Raw genomic sequence first — 26,483 nt, forward strand, 5'->3', positions numbered from 1 at the left:
AAAAATTCGTCCACGCGCGCGCGTCGATTTTCGACTCGTTTGAAACAAACAGAACGTTCGCCGTGTCGTTGTTGGCACGCCACAGCGATCCGCGCGCGACTGACGACCGCACGCGCGCACGATGGCGCCCTCCGCGGAGATGTGGTGCTTCGACGTCGACGCAAAGTTCGAGCGAAACGGCGTCACGAGCTCGAACACCCTCAAGTGCGTCTCCCGCCCGTTCCGTCCCTCGGACGATGACGCGCGACGGGCGTCCGCCGTCGCCGCGAATCGTTCGTTTGAAAATCTCCGCGACGCATCGCGGCGTCGCCGCGCGTCGCGGCGTCGCTCGTTTCCTTCGCGACGGACGCGCGCGATTCCGCGCGTATCGCGCGCGCACGACGTCGTCGCGAGACCTCCCGCCCCCCGCCGCGACATCCCCCACCCCGGCGCCCGTTCGTCCGCCGCGTCGAATCGTTCGCCCGCTGACGATCGATCGCGCTTCGTCCTCCTCAACGTTCTTCCTCCTCCGTCGCAGGCACGTCGAGCTCCGCCTCGCGGACTCGGACAAAGAGAACGCGCCGACGTCCGGGAACCACACGCTGACGCATCTCGCGGCGTGCGCGAAGAAGAAGTACGTCCTTCGCTTCGGCGGCGACAAGGCGGGGTCGGACATGCACCTGTCGCACGTCAAAGCCATCTTCGGAAAATTCGTCCGAGAGGGCAAGCTGACCATCGAAGACAAGTCGAACGTCAAGGTTCTCGTCAAAGCCTCCCCGGCGGAGTGCTCGAGGCTCATGAAGACGCTGACGACGCTCAAGGGCGCGTCGCCGTCGTCGCAGCACGCCTACCTCGCGTCGCTGACGCCGTGCCCGAAGTGCGCGTCGAAGCTCTCGGCGACGAAGGAAAAGTTGGAGGAGCGCGCGCGTAAGACGGCGGCCGCCGAGCTCGAGCGCGCGGAGGCGGAGCTCGCGAAGAAGCGCAAGCGCGAGGAGACGGAGCGCGAGCGCGAGGAGCAAAAGTCGCGCAAGGTGTCGGACGATCTCAGGCGCGCGGAGGAGATGCGCGCGGCGAAGGAAGCGGCGCGGGCGGACGTCGAGGCGACGACGCGAGCCGTCGCGTCGGAGACCGCCGCCGCGCGTTTGGAGAGGGATAAGCTCCGCGACGCGAAGGAGGAGGTCAGCGAGCAGCGCCGATTGCTCGCGGCGGAGAAGAGCGCGCTCGAGAGCGAGCAGCGCGAGGTGGAGGCGATGCGAGGGAAGATCGCGAGCGAGCGTCGAACGGCGGAGACGGAGCGCGAAAAGTTGGACGCGCAGCTGGACGCGGCCAAGGCGACCGCGGCGTCGCTGGAGACGGCGCGGAGGGCGGTGGAGAAGGAGAACGCCGCGCTGGCGAAGGAGCGCGAACGCCGGGAGCTCGAGACGGTGAAGCTCGAGGAGCAGAGGAAGGCGCTCGAGGCGAAGCGCGAGGCGTGGGAGACGGCGAAACGGCACAAGGAGGACGACGCGCGGCTTAAGGCTGAGCTCGCGGAGCGCAGGAGAGCGGAGGCCGCGGCGAGGAAGGAAGAGGCGGCGAAGAGGAAGGAAGAGGTCGCGGCGAAGACGAGGGAGAGAGAGGACGCGATTCGGGAGACGCAGGCGAGGTGGAAGGCGGAAGTGAAGAGCAGGAAGGCGACGGATCGCGCGTCGGCGCCGCAGAGGAAGCCGTCCGGCGACGGCGACGGCGACGGCGACGCCGCGGAGTGCGACGCGAAGAACTTCTACGGCGCGGGCGGCGCGTCGACGACGGCGGCGGCTGCGAGACCGAAAACGAAACCGGCGGCGAAGTCGAAGCCCACCATCGTGGTCGACGACGACGACGACGACGACGACGACGACATGGACGTGGACGCGGACGCCGGCAAAGAGAACGCGAAGCAGAACGCGAACGCGACCGCGAACGACGACGACGCGAACGACGACGACGACGACATCTTCGCCGCGGAGGAGAAACGGCGGCGCGAGATGCTCGAACGCGCGCGCGCCGCGGAGCTCGCGCGTCAAGAAGCCGAACGCGCGGCGGAAAAACGCCGCGCCAAAGAACAAGCCGTCCTCGAAGCGCGCCGAGCCAAGACGAAGAAGGCGCAGAAAGAGATGATGGAGGAGCTGCGTCGGAAGCAAGAGGAGGAGCGCGCGCAGAGGGAGCACATGGCGAGGAAGACGGCGGCGGAGATAAAGATTCGGCAAAAGTCCAAGGGCGTCACTCTGGCGACGGCGACGGAGGAGATCTACCAGAAACACCTCGAAGCGTTCGACGCGATGCGTTCGATGCCGGAGGGGTCCATCCGCGAGCGCGACGTCCCGTGGCCGAACCCGATGAACCTGGTGTTCTTGACCCCGAAGGACGACGCGAACGCGAAGAAGAAGAAGATCTTGAGGGCGATCGGCCGGTGGCATCCGGATAAGTTCACCGCCGCGTACGGCTCGCGGCTGGGAGAGGACGAGAGAGAGGCGATCATGGCGCGCGTGAGGTCGGTCAGCGCGTCGATCATCGAGCTCAGGCAGGTGTTCAACTGAATGAGCGGCCGACAGAGCGTAGGGAGGGGTGTAGGGAGGGTGGGGGGGTGGGTGATGATGATGATGATGATGATGAGATGATTCACGAGGCGTTTCGTTCACGAGTCGACATTTTGCTGACATTTTGAAGCATACAGTAGGTGACTGGATCCACGACAACGATCGCCGCAGTCGTCCTCGCGCGCACCGCACGCACGCGCCACGACGATGACGTCCCTCGCGATCCCGAGCTCGCGCGTCCTGCCGCGCGCGTCCGCGCGCGGTCGCGCGCCGCGACCGCGCGCGTCGTCGCGTCGCGTCGCGACCGCGACCGCGCGCGCGCGATCGCGCGTCGACGACGACGACGACGCTGACGCGGACGATCATCGTCTTCGCGCGTCGTCCGGGGCCCTCCCGGCCCTCGGCCGCCGCGAGGCGATCGCGACGCCGCTCGCCGCGGCCGCGGCGCTCGCGGCGACGGCGCTAACGTCGCCCCCCTCCGCGCGCGCGGAGTACGGCGAGACGACGTACATGGGCGCGATCGCGGACAAGGACTACGGCAAGAAGGACGTCATCTACGAAGACTTCACGCTGACGCCGTCGGGGTTGCAGTACAAGGACATGAAGCCCGGCGCGGCGGACGGCGCGGTCGTGAAGAAGGGTGCGAACCAGACCGTGGTGATCGACTGGGACGGGTACACGATCGGGTACTACGGCCGTCCGTTCGAGGCGAGGAATAAGAGCAAAGGCGGCGCGTTCACCGGCGAAGAGAAGGATTTCGTTCGGTTCAAACCGGGCGACCCCTCGGTCATCGCCGCGTTCAACGAGGCGATCGTGGGCATGACCGTGGGCTCGATACGGCGGATCGTCGTCCCGCCGAACACGCCGACGCGCGCGCTGGGGTATCCGGACGGGAAGGCGTGGAGGTCGATGAAGCCGCAGCCGTCGTCGTTTTCGGGCGAGAGAGCGTTGGGGTTCGTGCTGGAGAACCAAGGGATGATCGACAAGACGCTGCTGTTCGACATCGAGCTGATCAAGATCATAGAGTGACGACCGCCAGCCGCGCGATGGGGATGATATGATATCGTATGATGACTCGCGGACGCGTCGTCGGTTGTATTCTATCCCTTTAGACCCGGTGTGTAGTTAACTACCTTCGTACACATATTTCCGGCCAATTCTGACTAAATGCTCATACGGGATCATTTTATCGGCGGTGTGTAGTTCACTACACGAAAATGCTCGGGTCTAAAGGGACACGTCATATCGCGTCGCCGCCCGCGACTGGCCGTATCGACTCGGGTCAGCCGCCGCCGCCCGCTTCCAAGGCTCTCAGCGGATCGCACGGGTAGTTCGCGTCGCTGCAGCAAACGCGCTCGCCCGCGGCGACGCGTCCGACGCCGTCCTCCCCTTCCCCTTCCCCTTCCCCGCCGGCGACGCTCTCGCCGCTCCCGAGACACCGCAACAGCTCCACCTCGTATCGCAACGCGCTGCCCGGAGGTATCCTCCCTCCCGGCGCCTTCATCGCCTGGGTGGAGTTCAAAGGCATCGGTGGTTGGAGTTGAAAGGCGCCGAGGGCGGGGATTGAACGCGAGGGACCCTGGGCGGAGAGAGACGCCGGCAAAAGTCCTTAAGAAACAGCGTTCACCGCGCCGACGAGGTCGTATGGGGACCAGTGTATAGAACGTACCTTATTCCCGAACCCAACCTCCGGCGGGACCGCGACGAGCCGCCGCCCTCCCGCGCGCATCGTCCCTATCGCCTCCTCCAAGCCCTCGCACACCCCCGGCGGTCGGATCCCGTATTCGAACACCAGCGGCGCGCCGCGCGCGTAGGTGTCCTCGAAGACCAAGTCGTTCGAATTCGGGAGCGTCCCGACGACGTGCGCGACGACGACGGCGCCGAGCTTCACGGGCTCGCCGCGGCCGACGGCGAGGTCCGCGTACGCCACCCCGGACGCGGTCGTGATCACGTCGCGCTCCGCGGGCGGTTCCGGCGCCGGCGCCGACGCCGACCCCGACGATTCGTCCCGCGCGACCGTGTCGTCGTCGGACGCCGCGGGGACGCGCTCGCCCGCGAGGATCTCGTCGATGTCGGGCGGCGCGACGAGGAGGTCGAGCGCGCGCGCGGGGAGGGGCGCGACGGCGACGGCGACGGCGACGGCGACGGCGCGCGCGAGCGCGGTCGCGGTCGCGGCGACGAAGAGCGACCGACGCGGCGCGTCGAGAGACGCGACGGCGAAGGCGGCGTCCGACGCCGCGTCGTCGGTCGCGGTCGTCGTCGAATCGTCGTCGTCTCGCGTCGACGCGCGGCGGTGCGGTCTTCGCGCCGCGCGGCGCGAGCTCGAGCGCGCGGCGGAGACGCGCGGACGCGCGCTCGCGGGGAACCGCGCGATCGCGAGCGCCTCGCGCGTCGTCGCCATCGCGCGTCCTAGCTAGCTACAGGTAGAGTGCGACCGTCGCTCGGACCCCGAGCGTCGTCGTCTCCTCTTCCGGAAATTCCGACGAAAAGCGCGCAGAACGAGGGGACCTTTCGGGCGCTTTTTCGTCCTCCTCCTCGTCACATCAACGCGCGCGTCCTCACGCGCGCGCGAACGTCGACGACGCGTCGATCGCCCGCGCGAAGACCATGCACGCGCCCTCCCTCGCCGCGTCGCGCGCGTGCGCGTCCGCGCGCGCGATCGCGCGCGTCCGCGACCGCGGCCATCATCATCTTCATCGCGCGACAAAAAAATATCCGCGCATCGGGCGCTCCGATGCGGTGGTCCGTTGCAGCATCGGGGGCGCGGCGCCGCCGCCGTACGACGTCGAGCGCGACCGAACGATCTTAGAGGCCGTCGGCGTCGGGCTCCTGTGCGTCGCCGCGAGCGCGATGTTCGCGAACGGCGCGAGCGCGTCGCGCGTGTCGAACAGCGCGCAGCTCGCCGCGGCGTTGTACGGAGGAGGAGGGGGCGCGGGGCCGTCGACGACGGTCGTCGTTAACAACGCTTCGGGAGGCGCGACGGGGCCAGAGCTCGTCTGCCGATGATGAGGGAGGAAACGACGAATCTGACGCGCGCTCGCGGCTCGCGCGCGGAAGTCGTGTACATGTAATAATACGCTGTGTAATAATGAATGATATCGTCGGTCTCGCTGCGTATCATGCGCGCGGCGGAGTCGTCCCCGGGTCTTCGACGCGCGTGACGAAGCGACAGCGACGTGTCGACCTCCCGCCGCCGCGACCGCCGGTCGCCGTCGCCACGTCCAAGAGGAAAAAAAAACTGCCATCGTATGAACGAATAGTCGTGAGTACGTGTACGAGTAGTTTTCGTTCTGCGCGAGGGAACAACGCGCGCGTTCCGATAAAACGGTCGTGTACAATGCGTTACGCCGTATTTCAGGGACGCAGCGTCTCACATTCGCTCTACTCACTCGCTCACTCGTGTCGCGCGCCTGTAATCGCGCGCAAAGCAGATATCTCCTTGACACAGCGCGTCCGCCGTTCGCGCGCGTTCGGTTCGGTTTTCTCTCGCTTCCCGCCTTCGCCGCCGCCGCCGTCGTCGGCGGTCTCCTAGTCTCCGCCGAACCCCCGAATCAACTCCAGGTTCTCGATGACCGTGAACTTCCCCGCGTACGCGTCCTCCGTCGCGCCTCTCACCGCCGCGCGCGCGACGCACTCGACGCTCACCGGCGCGAGCGACGCGAGCGGATCCAACGCGGATGGAAGTTTCGACAGCGCGAACCCGAGCGGCGCCATGGCGACGTACAACGGCACCGCGACGCCGTCCACCCACCGCGTGCCGCTGACGCCGCCGGGCTTCAAAACGACCGCCCCGCGTGCGTTATTCCCACCATCCCCATCCCCGTCGCCGCCGGAACCGACGAACTCTTCCCGCGCGAATCGCTCCGCGTTCGCTTTCCCGACTTTGTACGCCGCGTCTTTAAACCCCCACCCGAACGCCATCCCCGGCACGAACGGCGGAATGCTCGCGCCGACCACCACGAGCCGGCGCACGCCGAGCGCCATCGCGACGCGTCCCGGCGCGACGTTCGTCTCGCCGTTGTCGCGCACGATCTCCTCGCGCGTCAGCGACGGCATCGGGAGTCTCCCGACCGCGGTGATGACCGCGTCCGCGCCGCGCACGGCGTCGCGGTACGTCTCCGGGCGGAGCGCGTCGCCTCGGCGCCAGTCGATCTCGGACGCCCACCCGCGTTCGGCGTCGCCGAGCAGGTGCGCGGGCGCGGCGCCGCCGCGCGTGACGCACGTCACGTCGAACCCGCGCTTGACAGCCTCTTTCGCGATGCCGGAGCCGACGAACCCGGTGCCGCCGAAGACGACGAGTCGTTTCGCGGCCGCGGACGCCGCCATCGTGCGCGCAGCAGGGTGATGTGATGATGTCGGCACGACGACGTCATCGCTGTCGACCGCGACAGGACCGCTCGTCGCCGCGAGATCCAAGTGACAGGTGGCATGCGTGCATCCCCGAGATCGACGACGCCACTCTCGCGCGCGCCCGCTCCCGCGCCGGCCCGCGCAGTAGACCCCTTCCTCCTCCTCCTCCTCCTCCTCCTCCTCGTCGTCGCGATGTCGAGCTCGTCTTGCGCGACGATGTCGCCGTCCTCGCGCGTCCGCGTCTCCCCCGCGCGGTCGCCGCGGCGTTCGACGACGAGCGCTATCCGTCGGCGGACGATGACGATCGTCGCGAAGGCGACGTCGCCCGCGGCGCTCAAGTCGGCGGCGTCGCCCGCGACCGCGACCTCGCCCGCGACCGCGCCCGCGGTCAAGGCGGAGAAGGGCGAGTTCGTGTTCGAAGCCCCGAACCAGTACGGGTACTTCGACAGCGCGATCGAGGCGGCGGAGACGAAGCGCGCGAAGCGATTGGAGCAAGGGTACGTCCCGATCACCGGCCTCAGCGCGGACGAGGAAGCGTCCAGGTACGCGCGGCTGTGCTCGAAGCACCCCACCGCGGCGCGATGCGCGGAGGGGTTCTCGAAGAAGATCGTCACGAAGCCCGCGACGCAGAGCATGGTGAACGGCAGCATGGTGCGCAGCGACGGCATCATCCTGGTACCGGGGAATCGCGAAGATCTCATCACGTGGGCGCTCGACCCGAAGATGTCCGGCGACACCCTCGGTCTTTTACTCCCGACGCTGTTCGTCATCATCGGCGCGCAGTTGAAGCAGGTCGCGGGGGTGCCGGAGTACGTCAGCGGCGCGGTCGGGATCACCACGAAGATCATAGCGACGTGCCTGGTCGCGTTGTACTGGCTCCCGGACTTTACCGCGGGGATCCAATGAGTGGTTGACGCCGCCGCCGACGGAGAGAATGTGATGAGAAGAACGCCGGACCGACTGAAGAGCTTGTAACAAACAGAACGAACGCGACGAATAAGAATACGAACCGCCACGGCGATTCGATGACTACACGTGTACCACGCGACACGTCTACGATAACGCTACGATAGATCCTACTACTTACTCTAACTAATGGTATCGCGTCTGCGGGACGCTCAGCAGCGCGGCTTCGACGCGGTCGCGAAACGCGTCGCACTCGTCGTCGTCGTCGACGACCAGCCGCGACGATAACACCAGCGGGTCGCACGCCGCGAGGACCGCGCACGCGCCTCTCATCCCGCGCGCGCCCAACCCGCGGAGCTTCGCGACGTCCTTCTCCGTGAGCACCAGCCGCGCTTCCGCGCCGCCGACGTTCCCGGAGACGGCGTGCATCTCGCGGTACCGACGGACGACGCGTTCGAGTGTCGCCTCCGTGAAGAACGCGTCCGCGTCCGCGTCGCCGTCTCCGCCGCCGACCGGCGCCGCCTCCACCTCGCCCGTATCCCGCAGACGCAGCCCGTACCCGTTCTTGTCGTCGTCCACCGCGGGCGCGACGAGCGACTCGAGGCACGCGCGCAGCGCCTCGCCCGCGTCCGCGCCGTCGCTCTCGACGCACAACACCTTCGACCCGCGGAGGCGAGACAGCGGCGGCGTCCACTCGTGCCGCGGCGATTCCCCCGCGTAGCGAGCGAGGCGTTCGATCTTCTCGGGACGCATCCGCGCGCGGACGATCAGAACGCCGTCGTTCTTGAGCAGCGGTTTGACGCGGGAGTCGACGAACGCGGCGAGCGTCGGGGGGTCCACGAGGTTCGCGTGGAGGAGCGCGACGACGTCCGCCCGAGCGACGGCTGCGGCGGCCTTAGGGGCGTTCTATACGAGCGAAAGTCGGGGTGGAGTTGAAAGGCGTCAGATGGCGTTGAAAGGCGTCGCGGTCGGGGATTGAAAGCGAGGGGTTGGCGCAGAGACACGCCGGGCAAAGTCCTTAAGGATCGGCGTTCACCACGCCGACGCGGTCGTATGGGGACCAGTGTATAGAACGCGCCTCATCATCCGCTGCGGCGGCGGCGCCGGCGAGCGCGTCCACGACGAGCACCTCGAGCGTCGCGTCGACGCCGCCGCCGCCGCCGTCGATCACGTACGCGGCGGCCGCCGCCGGCTCGGGCTCGGGCTCGGGCTCGGCGGCGGCGTCGTCGTCTCCGCCGCCGCCGCCGCCGCCGCCGCGGCGCCATCGCTCCTCCACGCAGCGCAGCTCGACGTCGTCCACGTCCACGTCCCCCGCGAACCTCGCGTCGCGATCGAACGCGAGCGTCCTCCGCGCCGCGTCCTCCTCCGCGGCGGACGTCGACGCCGTCGCCGTCGCCGTCGCCGTCGACGCCGCGACGCGCCGCGCGTCGTCGCACGCCATCGCGAGCGCGCGCGCGGTCGTGCCGACTCGCACGGAGACGCGCGGGACGTCCGCGAGGCGCCGTCCGAGGAGCCCGCGCTCGTCCACCGCGCGCGAAGACGACGGCGTGAGGACGACGGGCGCGCGGCGCAGCGACGCGATCGTCCGCGCGACGTGCTCCGTCATCGGCGTCTTCCCGCGGACGCCGCGGACGACCACCGTGGGAAGCGACGCGCGGTAAGCAGACGCGTTCGCGTCGTCGTCGTCGTTCGCGTTCGCATCATTCGCGTTCGCGCCGTCGTCGTCGTCGTCGCGCGCGACGTCGTCGACGAGCGCGCGCAGAGGCGTGCGCTCGAGGAGCGCGGCGAGGATCGACGACGACGCGCCGCGTCGCGACGAGGGCGCGCGCGCGGACGACGCGAACGCGCGCGCGATGAGCGGCGCGCGCATCCGCGGCGCGCGGGCGCGAGTGGCGCCACGCGGCGACCGCGTCAGCCTATTGGCGGACTCGCGTCATCGTCGAGCACTCGCACTCTCAGCAAGACTGCCAAACAGCGCGAATTCCTCGTCGCCGCGGCCACAATCCATCCGCGCGGGCGCGCGCGCGACGTCGTCGACGGCGACCATGGCGTCCTCTCCCGGAGACTGGTACCAGAGCCTCCCGCCCGTGTGCAAAGCGTGGGGCACCGCGTGCATGGCGTCCGCGGTCGCGTCCCAGTTGGGGATGATCGATCTCTCGATGTTCCACTGGTCGCTCCCGCTGGTGATCAAAAAGTTTCAGATCTGGAGGCTCGTCACCAACTTTTGCTTCCTCGGGAGGTTCTCGTTTCCGTTCGTCGTGCGGATGATGATGATGTGCGTCCCGTCCCGTCCCGTGCCGTCCCGTCCCGAGCGTCGCCGTCCCACCGCGTCGGCCACCGGAACCGACGACGTCGGACCTTCGATCCCCGAAATTTATTTATTTCTCCCCGTCGTCACGTCAGATGAAAAAGAATCCATCCCATCCGATTCGTTCGCCCGCTGACGCGTCCCCGGCTGTCCCCACGCCCCCTCCCCCCTCCCCCAGCGCCCGCTACGGCGTCTTCCTCGAGCAACAAACCTTCGCGGGACGCACCGCGGACTTCCTCTGGATGTTACTCATCACCGGCGGGGTGTTACTCCCCGTCCCGACGCTGTTTCCTTCTGTTTCATTCTCACCCTTCGCCGGCGCGTCGCTCGCGTTCGCGTTGCTTTACCTCTGGTCGCGCGAGAACCCGAACGCGAACACGTCCATCATGGGCATGGTCTCCATGAAAGCGTTCTATCTTCCGTGGGGGATGATGGCGCTGACGATGGTCATGGGCGGCAGCGTCGTGCCGGACTTTTTGGGCGTGATGGCGGGGCATCTGTATTACTTTCTCGCGGTGTTGAATCCCGCGGCGGGGGGGCCGCGGGTGGTGCGCACGCCGGGGTTTATTCACGCGCTCGTGAAGGCGGTGTGGGGGATACGGCGCGCGCCGGGCGGCGGCGGCGCGGGGAGAGGCGCCGGCGCGGGCGCGGCGCCCGCGCCGAGGTCGTTCGGAGGAAGAGGCCGCAGGCTCGGCGCGGACTAGACGGAGCGACCGTCGTCGGTCGTGAAAGCGTGTTGAGGGCCGTTCTATACAAGCGAATGTTGGGGTGGAGTTCAAAGGCGTCAGTTGGCGTTGAAAGGCATCGAGGACGGGGATTGAAAGCGTGGCGTGGGCGGAGAGAGACGACGGCAAAAGTCCTTAAGGAACGGCGTTCACCACGCGAACGCGGTCGTATGGGAACCAGTGTATAGAACGCACCTGATTCTGTTCCAGTCGTCTCGAGTTTCGTCGTCGAAAGTCTTCTCGCGCGTCTCTCTCCGCGCCGCGCCTACGTCTTCGCGTCGCGGAGGATGAAAAGGAGGGCTTCCACGACCAGCGCGACGAACGCGGCCATCGCCCCGATCACGATGTGCGTCGTGACGCTGTCCGGGGCCATCGATTTGCCTGCGCGGGAGGGGAAGTCGCGGCGTCGGCGCGGCGTCGCGTTGGAAAAAAAAAAACGTTTCTTCTCGGACGCGCCGAGACGCACCGGCGAGGACGCCCGCGACGCCGGACGCGACGACGACGGTCAGCACGTGCGCGCCGAACCCGAGATCCTTCGCCAGCATCGACACGCCGCTCGTCCCCGCGTCGCCCTCCGCGTCGCCCTCCGCGTCGCCCTCCTCCGCGCTCTCCCGGAGCCGCATCGCGCGCCGCCTGCGCTCGTCCACCTCCTCGCGGAGCTTCGCCATCCGCGCGGCGTGCTCTGGATCCACGGGCGGCAGCCTCGGCGCGGTCAAGACGAGCTTCGAGCCGAGCATCACGTCCTGAAGGTACGGACCGTCGTCGTCGTCGTCGTCGTCGTCGTCGTCGTCCTTCTTCTTCTTCATCTTCTTCATCTTCTCGGCTCGAGACGCCTCGCACGCGCGACGCAGAAGGCGGAAGGGGACGTCGTCCGCGTCCTCGAAACGCTCGCACGCCTCCGAGAGCGACGACGATGATCTCGCGGCGTCCTCGCGCTCGGCCTCGTCGCCGCGCCGCGCGAGCGCTCGCAAGACTTTCCTCGACGCGGACGTCTGCGCGACGCGCAGCCCGCCCGCGTCGATCCGCATGTTCACCCACGCCACCATGGCGACACGACGAGGCTTGGGCGCGGCGAAGTGATGACGGACGACGACGAAGGAATGGCGTCAGCGTCAAGCGACTCGCCTGGATAAAATAATGTGACCTGATGTCCGGCCTCGACCGGGGTAACTACACGCGAGGGGCGCCGCCGCCGCCCCTCATCCATCCATCCATCCATCCCTTCTCCTCTTCGACCTCCTCCTCCTCCTCATCCTCCGCGCGTCCACCGTCTCCTCCCAACCCCAACTCACGAGCCAACCTTGAAGGCGTCGCAGCACAGCCCGTACAACACGCCGATCTTGAAGCAGTTGAGCGCCAGCGGGATGAAGCTCCCTTCGCGAAGCCACTTCAACATCCCTCGCGGCCGCTTCGGGGAGTACAACACGCTCGACAAGAACTCGCTCAGGAACATGATCGTGAGGCAGATGACCGCGTCGCCGGGGGACTCCGGGTGCGGGAAGTACGCGCACATGGAGAACCCGACGAGGAGGCATATCAACGCGACGGGGAGGTAGTTGAAGTTCTTCTTGACCTGGTCTCTGAACGAGCGCGCGATGTCCGCGTAGGTGGCGCCCAGGCGCGTGTCCCCCGGGTCGCCGCCGGCGACGCGCGCGCGGGTCTGCAACGTCAGCGCGCGGCCGCGGCCGGTACCGGCGCGACGCTTCCTCAGCGCCGCGATCCCGTGACCTCCGGTCGTCGCGCTCGCGCGACGCCACGCCCCGACGACGCGCGCGGGCATCATCCTCGCGGACGACGACGATGCCCTAGCGGCGGTCGCACAGACGGAGGAGGACGCGCGATTGGATCGCGCGGGCGCCGTCGCGGCGAGCGCGCTCGCGATCGACGACATCGCGATCTTCGTTCGTTCCGCGGACGCGGCGGCGGCGTGCGGACGGTCTCGCGTGCGCGCTGCCGGCGCTCGCGTCGAAGTGGAGTGCGCGCGTCGCTCGCGGAGGCTTATCTGGCTGGCGGGGTTGCCGTGCTGGGAGCTGGCGCGAAACTTACGCGAGATCGATGCGTTTCCGCGATCAGCGCGACCCCGGGAGCGATGAACGGTTGAAACCGTTCAAAGGCGTTCAGGGAGTTCGGGTTGTCCGATCCGTCCCCGCGCGTCCTCGCACTTCCTCAGCGCACGCGACGACGACGCGCGCGCGGACGCCACGCCGGCGCAGCCGACGCTCATCAGCGCGGCGTCGAACCGAACGCGATGAACACCGTCCCGATACCCAAGCGGAAACTCCTCCTGTGCGTCCGGTTCGACCTCTCGGAGACGGAGTCCGCGGTGGGCGCGATCGACGCGCGCTCGGGCGGCGTCGTCCACGACGAGTGCGCGAAAGCCGCCGCGGGCGCGTCCAACCTGCTCGACCCGATCGGCGTCGTCGGCTCGTGCGTCGCGACCGCGGGGGAGCTGTCCATCGAGGACGCGCAGGCGCTCCCGTTCGTCGCGTCGGCGACGCTCGGATGCGCGGACCCCGCGGTGGAGTTCAGGTGCGTTGCGTTTTTCACCCATCCATCGGTTTCAACATTTGATCGCGTCCCCTTTCAACTGACCGATGAATGAACTCGCCCTCGCAGCTGGGCGTACTCGTCCACGGCCCCGGTCGCGGTGATGCGCGTCCTCGTCTCGCTCGCTAAGTGCGACGGCGTCACCGCGCTTCGGATCGGCCTCCACGCGATGGAGCTCCTCGAGGGCGGGCCCAACGACGGGAAGATCTCGTCTCCGGGAGGGTTCGCCGCGCCGCCGCCGATTCGGCCCGGGTTGCGACACGCGCTGAATTTCGCCAACATGCTTCGTCGCACGCTCTCGTCCATCGTCGCCGCGTCCGCGTTCAAGCTCGGCGACCCGCTCGGGGCGAACAAGTTGATCGGCGCGAAAGAGGGCGTGATCGTCCCGACGACCGCGAGGTCGACGATCGCGTACTGGGCGCAGGAGAAGCCGGCGCCGACGTCGTTCGCGTTGTACGCGGCGGCGTCGCCCAAGTCGAAGAAGGCCGAGGGCGGCGAGACTGTAAAACCATACCGCGCGTTCCTCTCCGCGATCGAGAACTGGCGCGTTAAGCTCGGCCTGCGCGCGTGCTTCGTGCTCGTGAACCAAAGACCGCTCGTCGTGCCAACGGAGGTGCGAAAGGTCACGGACATCGCGGACGATCGCGACTTCAGAGTTCGCTACGCCGGCGCGTTCGGCGGACCCGAAGCGCCGCCTGGCGACGACGTCTGGCCTCTGAACAACTTCTACATGGCGAACGTCGTGTTCGTGAACAACTACGGGCGGCACGCGCGGACGTTCAAGGCGAAGGCGACGGCGTTCATGTGGGACTGGATAGGCATGGGCGCGCACGTGTGGGGCGGGGGGTGCGTGGAGATCAACGGGAGATTTCTCGCGTGGGTTCGAGGGACGAGGGAGGGGATCGACGCGTGCGAGGACGAGCTCGCGGGCGCGGTGGGGGCGAAGAAGGAGGCGCTGACGCAGGCGAGGTGGGACGTCATCGTGCCCGGCGGAAAGTAAAGCGGCGAGAAGGTTCGCTCGCGTTGAAGAGAGAGGAGGTTAACCGACGTTAACTTAAACTTCAACTTATTAACGACTACTGCATCGTCGGCGAGCGAGGCTCATAAACTATCTGATAGTGTCCTCCTAGAACAAGGAGAGCTTGATCCCCGCTCTCTGCGCGTCCGTCTTCCCGTCCGCGCGCTTCCCCGTCCCGGACACGAACGTGGACGCGGCATCGCCTCCGCCGCCCCACCACGAGCTCGCGTCCGCCTCGGGCTCGGGCTCGGGCTCGGGTTTGGGTTCGAGCTTCGCCGCCGCCGCCGCCGCCGGAGTCCTGCTCTGCACCTCCTCCCCCGGCGAGTCCGCGCTCAGCGCGTCCCTCACGAACTGCGTCCCCCCCGGCAGCGTGCTCAGCGACCCACCCGCGCTCGTCGTCGGCGCCGCCCTCGCGCCGTCCTCGGCGTCTCTCCACGCCCGCCGCGCGTCCGCGCCCCGCGCGGCGCTCTTCATAAACTGCGACGGCCCCGGGAGGTCGTTCCACGTCTCCGCGGCGTATCCGGCGGAAGCCGCGGGCGTCGCCTCCTCCCTCGGCGTCGCTCGCGCGATCGCGGACGACGGTCGCGGCGACGGCGTCGGCGATGCGAGCGCGTACGCGGTCGCCATCGCGCTCTGCACCGCGCCGAGTTTCCTGCCGCCCTGACCGACTTTCAACGCCGACGCCGGCGCCGAGCCGCCGCCGATCGCCTCGCCGCCGCCGTACGCCCCCCACGACCCGCCCACCTGCCACCCGCCGAGCCCGCGCGTGTTCTCCATCCCCCACCAGTGCCCGCCCGCTTCCATCCCGCTCGCGCCGACGACGGTGGCTTTCGACGGGAGGTACGCCGGCGGCGGCGCCGCCGCCGTCGTCGTCGTCGGTCGTCGCGGCGGCGCCGACGCCGGCCGCGTCGATCCAGGCTGGTACACCTTCGTGCCCGTCCCGGCCTGCGGCGTCGCCGCGTTGCGCATCGCGCCGTACATCGCCTTCACCCTCGGGTGCGCGCTGACGCCGCCGTACAGCGCGTCGAGGGCCGTCCTCGCGTCGTCCTCTGACGTGACCTTCCTCCGCGCTCTCTTCTCCGTCGTCGCGACAGCTCCAGCGCGGCTCCTCGCGCTCGGCTTCTCGTTGTAGAACAACCGGTCGCCGACGTTCCCGGGGCGTCGTAACTGACTCGCCTTGGCCGTTATCTTCGGCGCGAACGTCGTGTCCGGGTCCGAGGGGGACACCCCCGACGAGTTCAACGTCGGCGCCGCGTACGTCTTCGGTTGGAAAAACGCCGTCGGCCTCAGCGTGCTCGCCGTGGACGCGGACCTGAACGACGCGCCGTCGTCGAAGTCCGAGAGCGACGCGGCGGTCGCGACGACGCCGGTCGCGTCCTCCGGGGCCTCCCTCGCGTCGTGGAACTGGTCCACGGCCGCGGCGATCGCGGTCGACGCGTTGATTTTCGTGTTCCCGATGCGCCACATTTTTTTCGCCGCCGCCGATCGAAGCTCGCCCTCGGGGAGGCACTCGTCGAAGTCGTCGTCGTCGTCGTCGTCGTCGTCGTCGTCGTCGTCGTCGTCGCGTCGCGTGACGGAGTTCCGCGGGAAGATGACAGCCATGAGCATCGCGCTCGGGTCTTGGGGTGCGCCTTCCTTCTTCCGCCCGGCGTCCGCGGCGTTCGCCGTCGCGCTCGACGCGGCGGCTCGCCGCCCAGAGAGCGCCGCCGACGCACCGACGCCGCCCTCGCGCGCCTTCGCCGCCACCTGCCGCCGCTCGAGAAACTTCGCGAACTCGCGCGTGAGCGACGGATCCAGCGCGCCCACTTCCGCGGCTCTCTGCGCCGCCGCTTTCGCGGACGCTCTGGTCTTCTGAATGAACGCCGCGGCGTCGGCGCCAGCCCGCACCTTTCGCCCCTCTGTCATCCTCCGACTCGCGTTCGAGATGCGCGGCGCGAACGTGCACTCCCTGAGCTCCTCCTCCGCGATCTTCCGCCGGTGCAGCGCCTCCACCTTCGCGCGCTTCTTCTCCTGCCACGCCTGGAGGTCGAACACCGTGCGGTCGATCGACCTCGCCATGTTCGATATCCGCGGCTTGTGAAGCTTCGACTCCTCCTCTTCCGTCTCGACGCGCCTTCGCTCCGCCTCCGCGGCGGCGGCGGCGCGTCTGCGCCTCTCGAACAGCTCCTGCCTCGCGATGAATCCGCCGCGCGCGTTCGCGCCGCCCATCAAAACCCGGGACACGTTCGTCATCCCGATCGCGCGAAGCGATTCGTCCCCGCCCATCCCGCGCGGCGTCGTGAGATAATCCGTCTTCGCCATCTCTTCCCTTCTCGCCGACCTCGCCATCCCTTGCCGATACAAGTTCTCCCCCGCAGCCTCGAGCTCGCGCCGCGACCGCGACGCGACGCGGGAGTTATGTTTCTCGAGCGCGAGCGATTGGCGGCGCTCTTGCTCTTCTTTCGCCGCCGTGCGCGCTTGTTTGATGACCCAGTCGCGGTGCAGTCGGTCCTCCACCGGCTCGCCGCGGCGCGCCGCCGCCGCGGAGGCGTTGGAGGCGGCGTCCGAGCCGCCCGCCCCGGACGTCGAGGAGAACCGCGTCGCGCCGCCGCGCGTCGGTTGACGTTCCATATTCCGCGTCGTCGAACGGCCGCCGGACGACGGTTTCGGTTTATCCGGCGGCGGCGCCCACTCGCCGCGCTGCCGCCGCGGCGCCGACGCGCTTCTCCCGGCGCGTCGCGCCTCCGCGCGCGCCGCCGCCGCGTCCCTCGCCGCGCGCGCGTCGGCGTCGGCGTCGCCCCTCCATTCGCGCTCTCTCGCGTCGCGCTCGCGCCGCTCGCGCTCGCGCGCGCCCGCGTTGGAGCCCCACGCCGGGAGAGGCGCCGCCGCCGCCGACGGGCGCTCGACGCTGGCGCTTCTTCGACGCGGAAAGCCGGGGGGTTCCCGCCGCCGATCCCGATCCAAATCCCGACGCGCGTGGTTTTGGTTTTGGTTTTGGTCGAGGCGGTCGCCGTCGTCGCGCGTCGCCGCGTCGTCCCGTCCCACCCCACCCAGGTTCGACGGGAGATTTTGGCGGTGGTAATCGCGGTGATGATCCGCCGCGGCGTTCCCGTTCTCCGCGAACGAGTGCGCGCGCGAGTGCTGCGGCGACGAGTGCAGCGAGTATCGCTCGAGTATCGCTCTTTCGGCTCGGTCGCGCGCCTTGGGCGCGGGCGTCGACGCGCGCTCCGCGCCGCCGGGGATGTACGACGCGTCCTCGAGGCTGTCGCGGCACGTCGCCGGCGCGGGCGCGGGCAGCGGCGGGAGCTCTAGCTCGAGGACGTGCCTCACGGACTCCTCTCGCGGGACGTCTGTCGGAGGGCGCGGGGGCGGTCGCGTCGTCGGTCGGCGCGTCGGGATCGAAATCGAATGAATGAATCGTGGGGGAGAGGACGAGGAGGGAGGGAAGCGAGCGGCGCGCACCCGTTGGGAGACCCTCGATGCCGAACGCCGCGGTCAGTCGGACGAGCTCGTACAGCTCCTTGGAGGAGAGCGAATCCTGCGCGCGCGCGCGCGGGAAGGGAGGGGTGGACGGGGCGGGGCGGTGAGTCGAAGGGTCGTCGCGATGGCGAAATGCGGGCGGGCGTCGATTCTGCGGTGGCCCGGGAGGACGCGCGTCCTTTCGCGCGCGCGGCGCACCTGCGTCTTGGACTTGACGAGATGCGACTCGAGCTTCTCGAATATCTCCGCCCGGACGTTCGCTTTCGACGCCATGGCGGCGATCGCCGGCCGTCGCGCCGTGGACCCGCGGGAATGCGCGCGCCCTCTCAATGATCGTCGCTGAAGCTGAGAGGTCGGATGCACTGCGAATGCGATTTCTGTTTTTTGCACTGGCCCGCGGGCGCTCGCATACAAATACGACGGCGCAGACTACGGACGCGCGCGTCGCTCAAAGCTCGTCGCGTCCCCCGCCGGCGTAATCATCTCCCACGTCCCTGCTCGCGAACGCCTCCCACGCCTCCCAATCGAACCCGGTCGCCTCCCGCTCCTCCATCGCGCCGTCCGCGCCGCCGAAGGCGTCCCAGTCCTCTCCGTCCGGGTTCATCCGGCGTCCCTCCGCCGCGGCGTTTAGCGCCGCCGTCTCCGCGTCGGTTGACGTTCCATATTCCGCGTCTTCTCCCTCCCCCCCCCCACCCTCCCCGCCGCCGAGGCTCGGATCCTCCACGTGCATCTTCGCGTTGTCCAAGAAATTCCACATCCCCGGCGACGACCCGATCCCCGTCCGTCGCAGCGGCGTCGTGTGCGCCAGGCACACGAGAATCTCCATCGTCTCCAACCACCGCCCGCGGCTGGACCACCCGTGCGCCTCTTTGAACATCTCGCGCGCCGCCGCGTCGTGCGCGGTCGAGTTGCCCGCGTCCGCGACGAACGGCCCGGCGCCGCCGCCCTGGCCCGCGTCGTCGGGTCCCATGAGCCCGACGAGTTCCGTCACGACGCCGCGTCGCAAGACCCCTTTCGACTCGAGCCAGACGACGCACTCCCACTCTTTCATGTCGCCGACGCTCGACTCGACGAGGTACACCTGCGGCGACTTCACGAACGCGATGATGCTCGCGGGCTTCCTCTCCGCGCCGGTGAACTGTAACCCGCGGGTTTTGTACCCTTTGGGGAAGAGCTGCACGGACGGTAAGCCGCGGACGTCGTACCGCGTCGCGGCGGCGCGGTACGCGTCGACGTCGATCTTCGCGACTCTGACGTCGCTGCCCGCGAAGTGCACGCCTACTTCGCGGTAAAAAGGCTCGAACTGCTTGCAGTGCCCGCACCACGGCGCGTAGAACTCGACGAGAACGTCGTAGTCGGCGTCGTTCACGTACGCGTCGATGGTATCGTCGGTGAGCTCCTGGACGTACGGCGCGAGCGCCGCGTCGAGCCCCGGCACCTCGCCGTTCACGTGCTCCACCGTGTTCACCGCGCCGAGGTATCCTGCGGCGGACGTGTCGATTGGCGATTGGTCAGTTCGAGATCGTATTAGATGACATGTCAACGTGTAGCGAATCAGAATTCGGGGAGAATTCGGGGATCGCGTGGGGCGCGTCGACGCGCGGACGTGTCGACACAGACGCGCCGCCGCCGCACCTTCGTATCGATTCGGCGCGAGCACGTTCGTCTCCCCCGTGTCCTCGTCCACGGCGTACCACTCGCCGCGTTTCAAGACGGTCACGAACGGCGCGTTCGTGACCCCGAACGTCTTCGCCAGCGGCTTGTTCGCGTCCACGTCGATCACGCCGAACACGAGCGGCGCGCTCGTGGCGGGATCGATCAGTCCGCGGAACGCGTCCGCCGCGCGTCGAAACTCCGGCTCGTACCCGGTGCAGAGCGCGCACCAGTCCACGGCGAAGACGACGACGACGGTGTGGTTGACGAGCGCGCTGAAGAGCGTCTGCGCGTCCATGTTGATGACCTGGTTGGGGTCGCTCGGCGACGGCGGCGCGAACGCGCCGGTGAGGAGCCCGTCCACGGTGATCCACTCCTTCTTCGTCGCGGACGATGCGGATGATGAGGATGCGGAGGACGCCTCGACCGACGTCGACGTCGCGGCCGCCGACGCGTCGTCCGCGGACGCGCGCGCGCCGCTCGGCGCGAACGCCGCGAGGACGATCACGAGCGCCGCGAGCAGCGGCGCGGGTCGTCGGAGGCGTCGCATCGTGCGCGGCGGTGTGGCGCGTCGATCGGGGCCGCGGGGCGGCGATCGCGATCGCGCGCGAAAATAAAAAAATCTCGAAAGGCGCAGGATGCCGACTCGCGCGCGCGCCTCGCGCGGCGTGGGCAGATCCTGAGACGCGGGGACGCGCGGAGCGAGTCGATCCTCCGCCGACGCCGCGCGCGATCTGATCCTCGACGCCGCGACCCCGCGCCGCGATGGAGTGCTTCTTCCCGAACGGCGCGCCGTCGTGCTGGGGCGCGCGCGATCGCCAACCGTCGGTTCCCTCCTCCTCGGGCGCGTCCTCCTCGTCGTCGTCGTCGTCGTCCGTCTCCACGGATTACGGCGCGTCCTCCACCGCGGAGGACGTCACCGCGGGGTTAGACCTCACCGGGCGCGTGTACGTCGTCACCGGCGGCACCGGCGCGATCGGCGCGGAGGCGTGCCGCGTCTTGATCTCCCGCGGCGCGTCCATCGTCCTCGCCGCGAGAGACGCGAAGCGCGCGAACGCGACCGTGGCGTCCATCGAGGGCGCCGCCGCGAAGGTCATCGTCCAGACGTGCGACCTCGCGAGCATGCGATCCGTCCGCGCGTTCGCGGCCGCGTTCTGCGCGCTCGCGATGCCGCTGCACGGCATCCTGTGCGCCGCGGGGATCGTCGCGGAGCCTCTCTTCGACCTCACCGAGGACGGCGTCGAGCGACACTTCGCGATCAATCATCTCTCGCACTTTCTCCTCGTGCACGAGCTCACGAACGAGCTCGTGCGCACGGCGGCGTCGTCCGGGGTCCAAGGCCGCGTCGTCCTCGTCGCCTCCAGCGCGCATCACTTCGCGTATCGCGTGCGCAGAGGCGTGACGAAGCCGAGCCGCGGCATCGACTTTGCGAACTTAAACGAACCGTTCGGCTACACCGCGCGCGGCGCGTACGGACAGAGTAAGGTGCGTTCTATACACTGGTTCCCATACGACCGCGTTGGCGTGGTGAACGCCGATCCTTAAGGACTTTTGCCGGCGCGTCTCTCCGCTCATCCCTCGCTTTCAATCCCCGACCTCGATGCCTTTCAACTCCACCTGACGCCTTTCAACTCCACCCTCGACCCTCAGCTCGCGAACGTGCTCCACGCGTGGCGGCTCACGGAGAGGCTGCGCGCCGCGGGCGCGAACGTCGCCGCGTTCGCGACGCACCCGGGCGCGATGGACGCGGAGTTGAGAGCCGCGTATCTGGATTTCCCCGGCGGCGGGATGGTGTTTCAGATGATAAAAGGCATCGCGACGAAGACGGCGGCGCAGGCGGCGGCGACGCCGACGCTCTGTCTGGCGAGAAACGTCGGGACCGCGCGCGGGTGTTACTACGCGGACTGCGCCCCCGCGCGGAGCTCGCTGCCGAGCAGAGACCCGAGGCTCGCGAAGGCGCTGTGGCGCGAGAGCGAGCGGATGTGCGGGCTGGCGGAGGGGGAGGCGGCGCCGGCGTTGTCGCGCGCGACGAGCGCGGCGGACGTCGACGCGGGCGCGTTGGACGACGCGCCAGAGTCGGACGGCGACGGCGACGGCGACGGCGACGCGACCGCGCCGCTGTTGGTGCAAATACCGGTTGGACTGTCCCCGGTGAAGGTGACGCCGAAGAAGAGCGACAAGTGGGGGCTCGGCGCGGCGTGAGCGCGAGCGCCGCCGCGGCGAAAGAGGCGCATCGCGTTCTGTCGTTCGAGATCGCATCATATTTGTTTTACATTTCCGATCGCTTCCTACCCTACTCCCCGAACCCCACGGCGATCGCATCCGGAGCCGTCACGGCTGCGGTCTTCTCGTGCGTTATGTACAGATGCGCGGCGCCTCGCGAGAGACGCCGCGAGCGACGCCGACGCGTAAAAAATCGAACTTTGTTCTTCCCCGCATCCGTCTTTTTCCTCGCCGAAAGAAAAAAAACAAAAAGAAGCGCCGCGAAAACGCGACGCGTCTCACCCCGAGCAGCTCGGGCTCGGCGTCTTCGGCGGTCGGAACCCCCCCGCGCTCTGCCCGCCGCCGCCCGCGCTGGCGTTGGCGTTGGCGCACGCTTCCTCGTACTTGAAATACGCGTCCTGGATCCCTCGCACGACGTTCACGAGCGGCACGTTAAACGTCTTCCCCGTCCCGCGCGGCTTGTACTTTTGCACCTTGCGCTCCCACTCCCACGGGAGTTTCTTTTTCCGCGCGTACTTTCTCTCGAAGATGTCGCGCGTCTCGTCCGCGAGCGTCCGCATGCGCGCGCGCGTGTCGAAGTTCACGTCGCTCCACTCGATGTCGGGGTTCAACACGAACACGAAATCCTCCGCGCCGCCGCCGTCGGCGCCGCGCGTCGACGGCGGCGTCGTCGCGTTTTTTCGCCTTCCGCCGCGTTTCGACGCGTTCGCCGCCGCCGCGCGCGCGCGCTCCTCCTCGCATCGTTCGCGTCGCAGCTTCGCGTGCTCGACTCTCGCGGCGTCGCACGCTCCCGCGTCCACGCCCTTCACCGGGTTGAGCTTCGGGTGGTGACCGACGAACAGCACCTTCCGCTTGTTCGTCCGCGGCTGATGCAGGTTCATGCGGATCCACGTCGTGAGCGCCGCCCACTCTTTGTCGTTTTCGCACTTTTCATCCCCGGCGCACAGCCGCGCGTCGTCGTCGTCGTCGTCGTCCTCGCCGCCCGCGTCGCTCTCGTCCGCGTCGTCGTCCTCGATCTCCGCGGCGGGTCGCTTCGCGCCGCGGCGCGCGGGGGATACCGCTGCCTTCTCCGTCGTCTTCGTCGATCCATCCGGCGCGGCGGCGATCGCGCGCGACGCGACGGACTCGCGGCCGGCGGCGACGAGCGGCGACAGCTGTGCCGCCGCGGATGATTTCGGCGTCGGCGTCGGCGTCGCGCGCGGCGTCGGCCTCGCCCTCGTCGGCCTCGGCGGCGTCCCGAACGCGAGGGCGGCCGCCGCGCCGCCGCGTTCGTCGTCCGTGTGGTACCCGTGCTCTTCCATCGCGTCGAGCATCGTGCTCGAATGTTTGTTCTTGCGCTCCTCGGCGTTGCGCCAGGTCTTGTGGCGCTTCACGTAGTTGCGCGCACCCGCGACGGGCTCTGATGAACGATGAGTGGTGGAAAACGGTATCGAAGGAGACGGGCGGGCGTCAGACGAAAATTATTTACAGTTATTTCGCGCACGGGTTTTTAGTCTCGAAAAAAGCACACGTGCGGTGCGGGGTTTTTCGAGGAAAATGGCGCGGCGGGCGCCGGGTCGGTGGGCGCCGGGTCGCGCGCGCACCGTCGACGCCGACGTTCGTCGCGAGCTTCCGCGCGACGCGCGTCTTCGCGTCCTCGCGTCTCTTCGCGTTCTTCGGTCTTCCGTCCGCGTCGTTCTTCAGGTGTCGCAGCGCCTCGACGCACATCTCCATCTCCGGCGAGGCGCAGATCTCCCCCGGCGAGGCGCCGAGCCAGGAGGTGTCCGCGTCGTCCGCGTCCGACTCCGCGCCCCCGTGAGGCGGCGTCCGAACGCTCTCCGGCGGCGACGGCGGCTCGAGGAGCGCCGGCAGCGTCGCGTACATCTGCGGAGGAGGCGATGTGGGGTTGGGACGTCAGCGCGCGCGTCGCGTCGCGCGTCTCCGGCGCGCGCGTCGGACCGGTGATTCGGGTACACGAACGAAGCGACGACGTTACTCAGACAAAGAGACGTCGTTCGGTCGCTCCGGCGTACCTTCGCGAGCGCGGCCTCGACGTCGCCCTGGAGCGCGCTCCACGACCCCAGCGTCTGCGGGAGCGCGCTCGTCAGCATGCCGTTGTTCTGCGCGAGAACGCGCAGCGCCGCGGCGCGGGACGCGATGTATTGGCGCTCGTAGATCTCCTGCATGTTTGTTTTCGTTCGGACGGTACGAGGGCGTCGCGACGACGCGTTTTCCGTCTCCGGGGAAGCGGGGTCGCGACGGGCTCGAGACGCGCGCGCGCGCGAGTCCGCGGCGACGCGAGTCGTGCGCGAAGGCGTGCGAGCGCGATACGCGCGGCGCGAGCGTCGAGCGCGTGTGGACCGCGCGCGTCGTGCGGATGGCGAATGGACGGAAGTCTGCGTCGGGGAGCGGTTTGGGCTTTTCGCGAATTCTCGCGGTAAAAACGGACGGCCGGCATAAAACCATAAACCGAAAAAAAGCGCCGCTTGGTTTTGCTGTTATGCGCTGGCGAAAAGTTTGCCACGCCAGACTAGTTGCCCTGTCGCGCGCGCGTACTTTCGCGTCCCCTATCCTCGCTAAAATATCCTGCTAAAATGTCGCATAAGTACAGCTGTACAACGCTGCTTTCGTGATCTCTTTGTACCGAAATCTGGATGGTATCGTCGATGCAGTTGTTTTTGTGGACCCCTCCGACAAAAAATGTCGTGGTGTCGAAGCCAACCACGAAAACTTGGGCACCTCCAGTCCAGTCTCGACTCTCGAGCGATCTCGCCGCGCGTCGTCGCTCCGTCGCCACTTCGTCCCGCGCGCGGGCGTCGCGCGACGGCCGCGCCCTCCGCGACGCGCCCTCCGCGATGGGCGGCGGACGCGGCCCGAACAGCGGCGGCGGCCGGCGGAGCGGCGGCGGCGGGCACCAGGCCGGGCAAGGCGAGATGGCCGCGCGCAAGCTGAAGCTCGCGAAGGAGAAAGCGGCAAAGGCGAAAGCGCGCGCGGAGCGCGGCGGCGGGAGAGACGGCGGCGGAGGACGCGGCGGCGGCGGCAGAGGCGGCGGCGGCGGCAGAGGAGGCGGCGGCAGAGGCGGCGGCGGTCGCGGCGGCGGCGGATCGCCGGCCGCGGAGCAGGTCGCGATGACCGCGGCGAACCAAGCCCTCATCGGCGGCCTCCTGAACACGCTCGGCGGCGGGTCGCAACTCCAGCGCCATCACCAACCTCACGACGCCGACGCGACGCGTCACGACGACGCGTCCGAACACAGAGCTGACGTGGACCCGGAGGACGTCGAACGCAAGGCGTGGCAGGCGCTCGAAAAGAAAGGCTTCACCGCGGAGGTAGTCTCGAGAGCGATGCGAGCCACCGCGCGCGCGGTGGTCGTCGAGGGCGACCGAAAAGAAGCGTTCAACGAGCAGAAGCGCCGACGCGTGCACCGCGGGCTCGATTGGCTCATACTCAACTGCGACGAGTCCGAGCTCCCGAGCGCGTTCACGGAGGAAGCGCAGAAAGAGCGGAAGAAGCGCGGCGGCGGCGGGAAGAAGAAGAAGAACGAAGGCGACGACGACGACGACGACGACGCCGACCCCGTCGCCGCGGAGATCGCGCGCGCGTTGCGTCTCGCCGGGTTCCCTCCCGCCGCCGCCGCCGCCGCCGCCGCCTCCGCGAACGGCGACCAGTGGCGCGCGCTCGCCGACCTCTGCGCCGCGCTCGGCCCGGGGCGCGACGACGCGTTCGACGACGCGTCGGACGCGTTGGAAGCCGCGGGCGCGGGCGCGGGGCTCTCTCGCGACGCCATCGCGGAGATTCTTCGAAACGCGCAGGCGCGTTCTGTACACTGGTTCCCATACGACCGCGTTGGCGTGGTGAACGCCGATCCTTGAGGACTTTCTCTCCCGGCGCATCTCTCCGCCCGCCCCTCGCTTTGAATCCCCGACCTCGACGCCTTTCAACTCCGTTTCTGACGCCTTTGAACTCCACCCCGACGTTCGCTCGTATGGAACGACCCTCAGCGCGACGAGCTCGGCGCTTTGCCGCGGGAGAAGCACGCGCCGCGCGGGTACGCGCCCGCGCAGCTCCGCGCGACGCTGCAGTTTGAAGTCCCGGGCATCGTCCAGCTCGGCGCGAAGGTGGAGTACCTCGCGAAGCTCGAGGTATCGTTCGCGGGAAGAGACGCGTACCCGTTCGAGATTCCGACGATGCGCTTTACGCATCCGGCGTTAAGGTTCGAGGAAGCGGCGGCTGTGAATCGCGCGCTGCACGCGTTCGCCGCGACGAAGTGCGGGAGTCCGCACGTGCGCGACGTCTTGGAGTGGTGCGAGGGCGACGACGTCCCGGAAGCGGTCGAGCGCGCGAGGGAGGCTGCGCGCGCGGAGGTTCTCGGCGCGAGCGGCGGCGGCGGCGGCGGCGAGACGGGGGGAGGGCACCTCGCTCGGACGCTGAGTAAGCTGCGGTTCAGCGACAAGGCGGCGGACGACGAGGAGGAGCGCGCGGAGGCGCGGCGGAAGCAGCTGATGGAGATCAACGCGAGGGAGGAAGCGGCCGCGGCGGCGGCGGCGGCGGAGAGACCGTCGTCGGAATCGTCGGCGCCGTCCGCGGCGACGGGCGGCGGCGGCGGCGGCGGCGGCGGGGGCAAAAAGAAGACGCCGCGCGCCAACCCGGCGCCGCCTCCGATGGTCGACCGCCCGTCTGCACACGCGCCCAGCGCGGACGAGCGCGCGGCGGCGACCGAACGCCGCCGCGCGCTCGCCGCGGAGCACGCCAAGACGTCCCGCGGCGCGCGAGGCGGATCA

The 26,483-nt window shown here is 68.8% G+C and overlaps 15 protein-coding genes across 15 annotated transcripts; 8 read left to right on the forward strand and 7 right to left on the reverse strand.

Moving 5' to 3' along the window:
- Window positions 1-121: 121 nt before the first annotated feature.
- MICPUCDRAFT_49852 (uncharacterized protein) lies at window positions 122-2,534 on the forward strand (the record flags this gene model as incomplete). Its single annotated transcript, XM_003054747.1, has 2 exons — window positions 122-204; window positions 518-2,534. The coding sequence occupies 2 exons, from the start codon at window positions 122-124 to the stop codon at window positions 2,532-2,534; spliced, it is 2,100 nt and encodes a 699-aa protein (XP_003054793.1).
- Window positions 2,535-3,044: 510 nt separating this feature from the next.
- MICPUCDRAFT_13163 (uncharacterized protein) lies at window positions 3,045-3,563 on the forward strand (the record flags this gene model as incomplete). The annotated part of the gene is made up of 1 exon (XM_003054748.1): window positions 3,045-3,563. One exon carries the CDS (start codon window positions 3,045-3,047, stop codon window positions 3,561-3,563), a length of 519 nt encoding a protein of 172 aa, XP_003054794.1.
- Window positions 3,564-3,816: 253 nt separating this feature from the next.
- MICPUCDRAFT_37706 (uncharacterized protein) lies at window positions 3,817-4,935 on the reverse strand (the record flags this gene model as incomplete). Its single annotated transcript, XM_003055294.1, has 2 exons — window positions 3,817-4,041; window positions 4,204-4,935. 2 exons carry the CDS (start codon window positions 4,933-4,935, stop codon window positions 3,817-3,819), a joined length of 957 nt encoding a protein of 318 aa, XP_003055340.1.
- Window positions 4,936-6,062: 1,127 nt separating this feature from the next.
- Window positions 6,063-6,860, reverse strand: MICPUCDRAFT_49856 (uncharacterized protein; the record flags this gene model as incomplete). Its single annotated transcript, XM_003055295.1, has 1 exon — window positions 6,063-6,860. One exon carries the CDS (start codon window positions 6,858-6,860, stop codon window positions 6,063-6,065), a length of 798 nt encoding a protein of 265 aa, XP_003055341.1.
- A 216-nt stretch (window positions 6,861-7,076) lies between these two features.
- Window positions 7,077-7,790, forward strand: MICPUCDRAFT_70228 (uncharacterized protein; the record flags this gene model as incomplete). The annotated part of the gene is made up of 1 exon (XM_003054749.1): window positions 7,077-7,790. One exon carries the CDS (start codon window positions 7,077-7,079, stop codon window positions 7,788-7,790), a length of 714 nt encoding a protein of 237 aa, XP_003054795.1.
- Window positions 7,615-9,660, reverse strand: MICPUCDRAFT_49858 (uncharacterized protein; the record flags this gene model as incomplete). Its single annotated transcript, XM_003055296.1, has 2 exons — window positions 7,615-8,696; window positions 8,827-9,660. The coding sequence occupies 2 exons, from the start codon at window positions 9,658-9,660 to the stop codon at window positions 7,977-7,979; spliced, it is 1,554 nt and encodes a 517-aa protein (XP_003055342.1). The 3' UTR covers window positions 7,615-7,976.
- A 148-nt stretch (window positions 9,661-9,808) lies between these two features.
- Window positions 9,809-11,031, forward strand: MICPUCDRAFT_23951 (uncharacterized protein). Its single transcript, XM_003054750.1, has 2 exons — window positions 9,809-10,065; window positions 10,277-11,031. Exons 1-2 carry the CDS (start codon window positions 9,836-9,838, stop codon window positions 10,800-10,802), a joined length of 756 nt encoding a protein of 251 aa, XP_003054796.1. The 5' UTR covers window positions 9,809-9,835; the 3' UTR covers window positions 10,803-11,031.
- On the reverse strand, window positions 10,973-11,869 carry MICPUCDRAFT_70811 (uncharacterized protein; the record flags this gene model as incomplete). The annotated part of the gene is made up of 1 exon (XM_003055297.1): window positions 10,973-11,869. The coding sequence occupies one exon, from the start codon at window positions 11,867-11,869 to the stop codon at window positions 10,973-10,975; it is 897 nt and encodes a 298-aa protein (XP_003055343.1).
- A 242-nt stretch (window positions 11,870-12,111) lies between these two features.
- Window positions 12,112-12,714, reverse strand: MICPUCDRAFT_49861 (uncharacterized protein; the record flags this gene model as incomplete). Its single annotated transcript, XM_003055298.1, has 1 exon — window positions 12,112-12,714. One exon carries the CDS (start codon window positions 12,712-12,714, stop codon window positions 12,112-12,114), a length of 603 nt encoding a protein of 200 aa, XP_003055344.1.
- Window positions 12,715-13,071: 357 nt separating this feature from the next.
- Window positions 13,072-14,370, forward strand: MICPUCDRAFT_37709 (uncharacterized protein; the record flags this gene model as incomplete). Its single annotated transcript, XM_003054751.1, has 2 exons — window positions 13,072-13,352; window positions 13,440-14,370. 2 exons carry the CDS (start codon window positions 13,072-13,074, stop codon window positions 14,368-14,370), a joined length of 1,212 nt encoding a protein of 403 aa, XP_003054797.1.
- Window positions 14,371-14,404: 34 nt separating this feature from the next.
- MICPUCDRAFT_46109 (uncharacterized protein) lies at window positions 14,405-18,120 on the reverse strand (the record flags this gene model as incomplete). The annotated part of the gene is made up of 3 exons (XM_003055299.1): window positions 14,405-17,717; window positions 17,830-17,905; window positions 18,046-18,120. The coding sequence occupies 3 exons, from the start codon at window positions 18,118-18,120 to the stop codon at window positions 14,497-14,499; spliced, it is 3,372 nt and encodes a 1,123-aa protein (XP_003055345.1). The 3' UTR covers window positions 14,405-14,496.
- Window positions 18,121-18,204: 84 nt separating this feature from the next.
- Window positions 18,205-18,720, forward strand: MICPUCDRAFT_61091 (uncharacterized protein; the record flags this gene model as incomplete). The annotated part of the gene is made up of 1 exon (XM_003054752.1): window positions 18,205-18,720. One exon carries the CDS (start codon window positions 18,205-18,207, stop codon window positions 18,718-18,720), a length of 516 nt encoding a protein of 171 aa, XP_003054798.1.
- A 286-nt stretch (window positions 18,721-19,006) lies between these two features.
- Window positions 19,007-19,252, reverse strand: MICPUCDRAFT_12293 (uncharacterized protein; the record flags this gene model as incomplete). Its single annotated transcript, XM_003055300.1, has 1 exon — window positions 19,007-19,252. A coding segment is annotated over one exon (246 nt), but the record flags the coding sequence as incomplete, so codon positions are not given.
- Window positions 19,253-20,265: 1,013 nt separating this feature from the next.
- Window positions 20,266-21,368, forward strand: MICPUCDRAFT_61092 (uncharacterized protein; the record flags this gene model as incomplete). The annotated part of the gene is made up of 1 exon (XM_003054753.1): window positions 20,266-21,368. The coding sequence occupies one exon, from the start codon at window positions 20,266-20,268 to the stop codon at window positions 21,043-21,045; it is 780 nt and encodes a 259-aa protein (XP_003054799.1). The 3' UTR covers window positions 21,046-21,368.
- A 1,985-nt stretch (window positions 21,369-23,353) lies between these two features.
- On the forward strand, window positions 23,354-24,150 carry MICPUCDRAFT_61093 (uncharacterized protein). Its single transcript, XM_003054754.1, has one exon. The coding sequence runs from the start codon at window positions 23,601-23,603 to the stop codon at window positions 24,141-24,143; it is 543 nt and encodes a 180-aa protein (XP_003054800.1). The 5' UTR covers window positions 23,354-23,600; the 3' UTR covers window positions 24,144-24,150.
- Window positions 24,151-26,483: the final 2,333 nt, after the last annotated feature.

The sequence above is a fragment of the Micromonas pusilla genome, assembly GCF_000151265.4.
Source record: "Micromonas pusilla CCMP1545 genomic scaffold MICPUCscaffold_1, whole genome shotgun sequence".
Lineage (NCBI taxonomy): Eukaryota > Viridiplantae > Chlorophyta > Mamiellophyceae > Mamiellales > Mamiellaceae > Micromonas > Micromonas pusilla.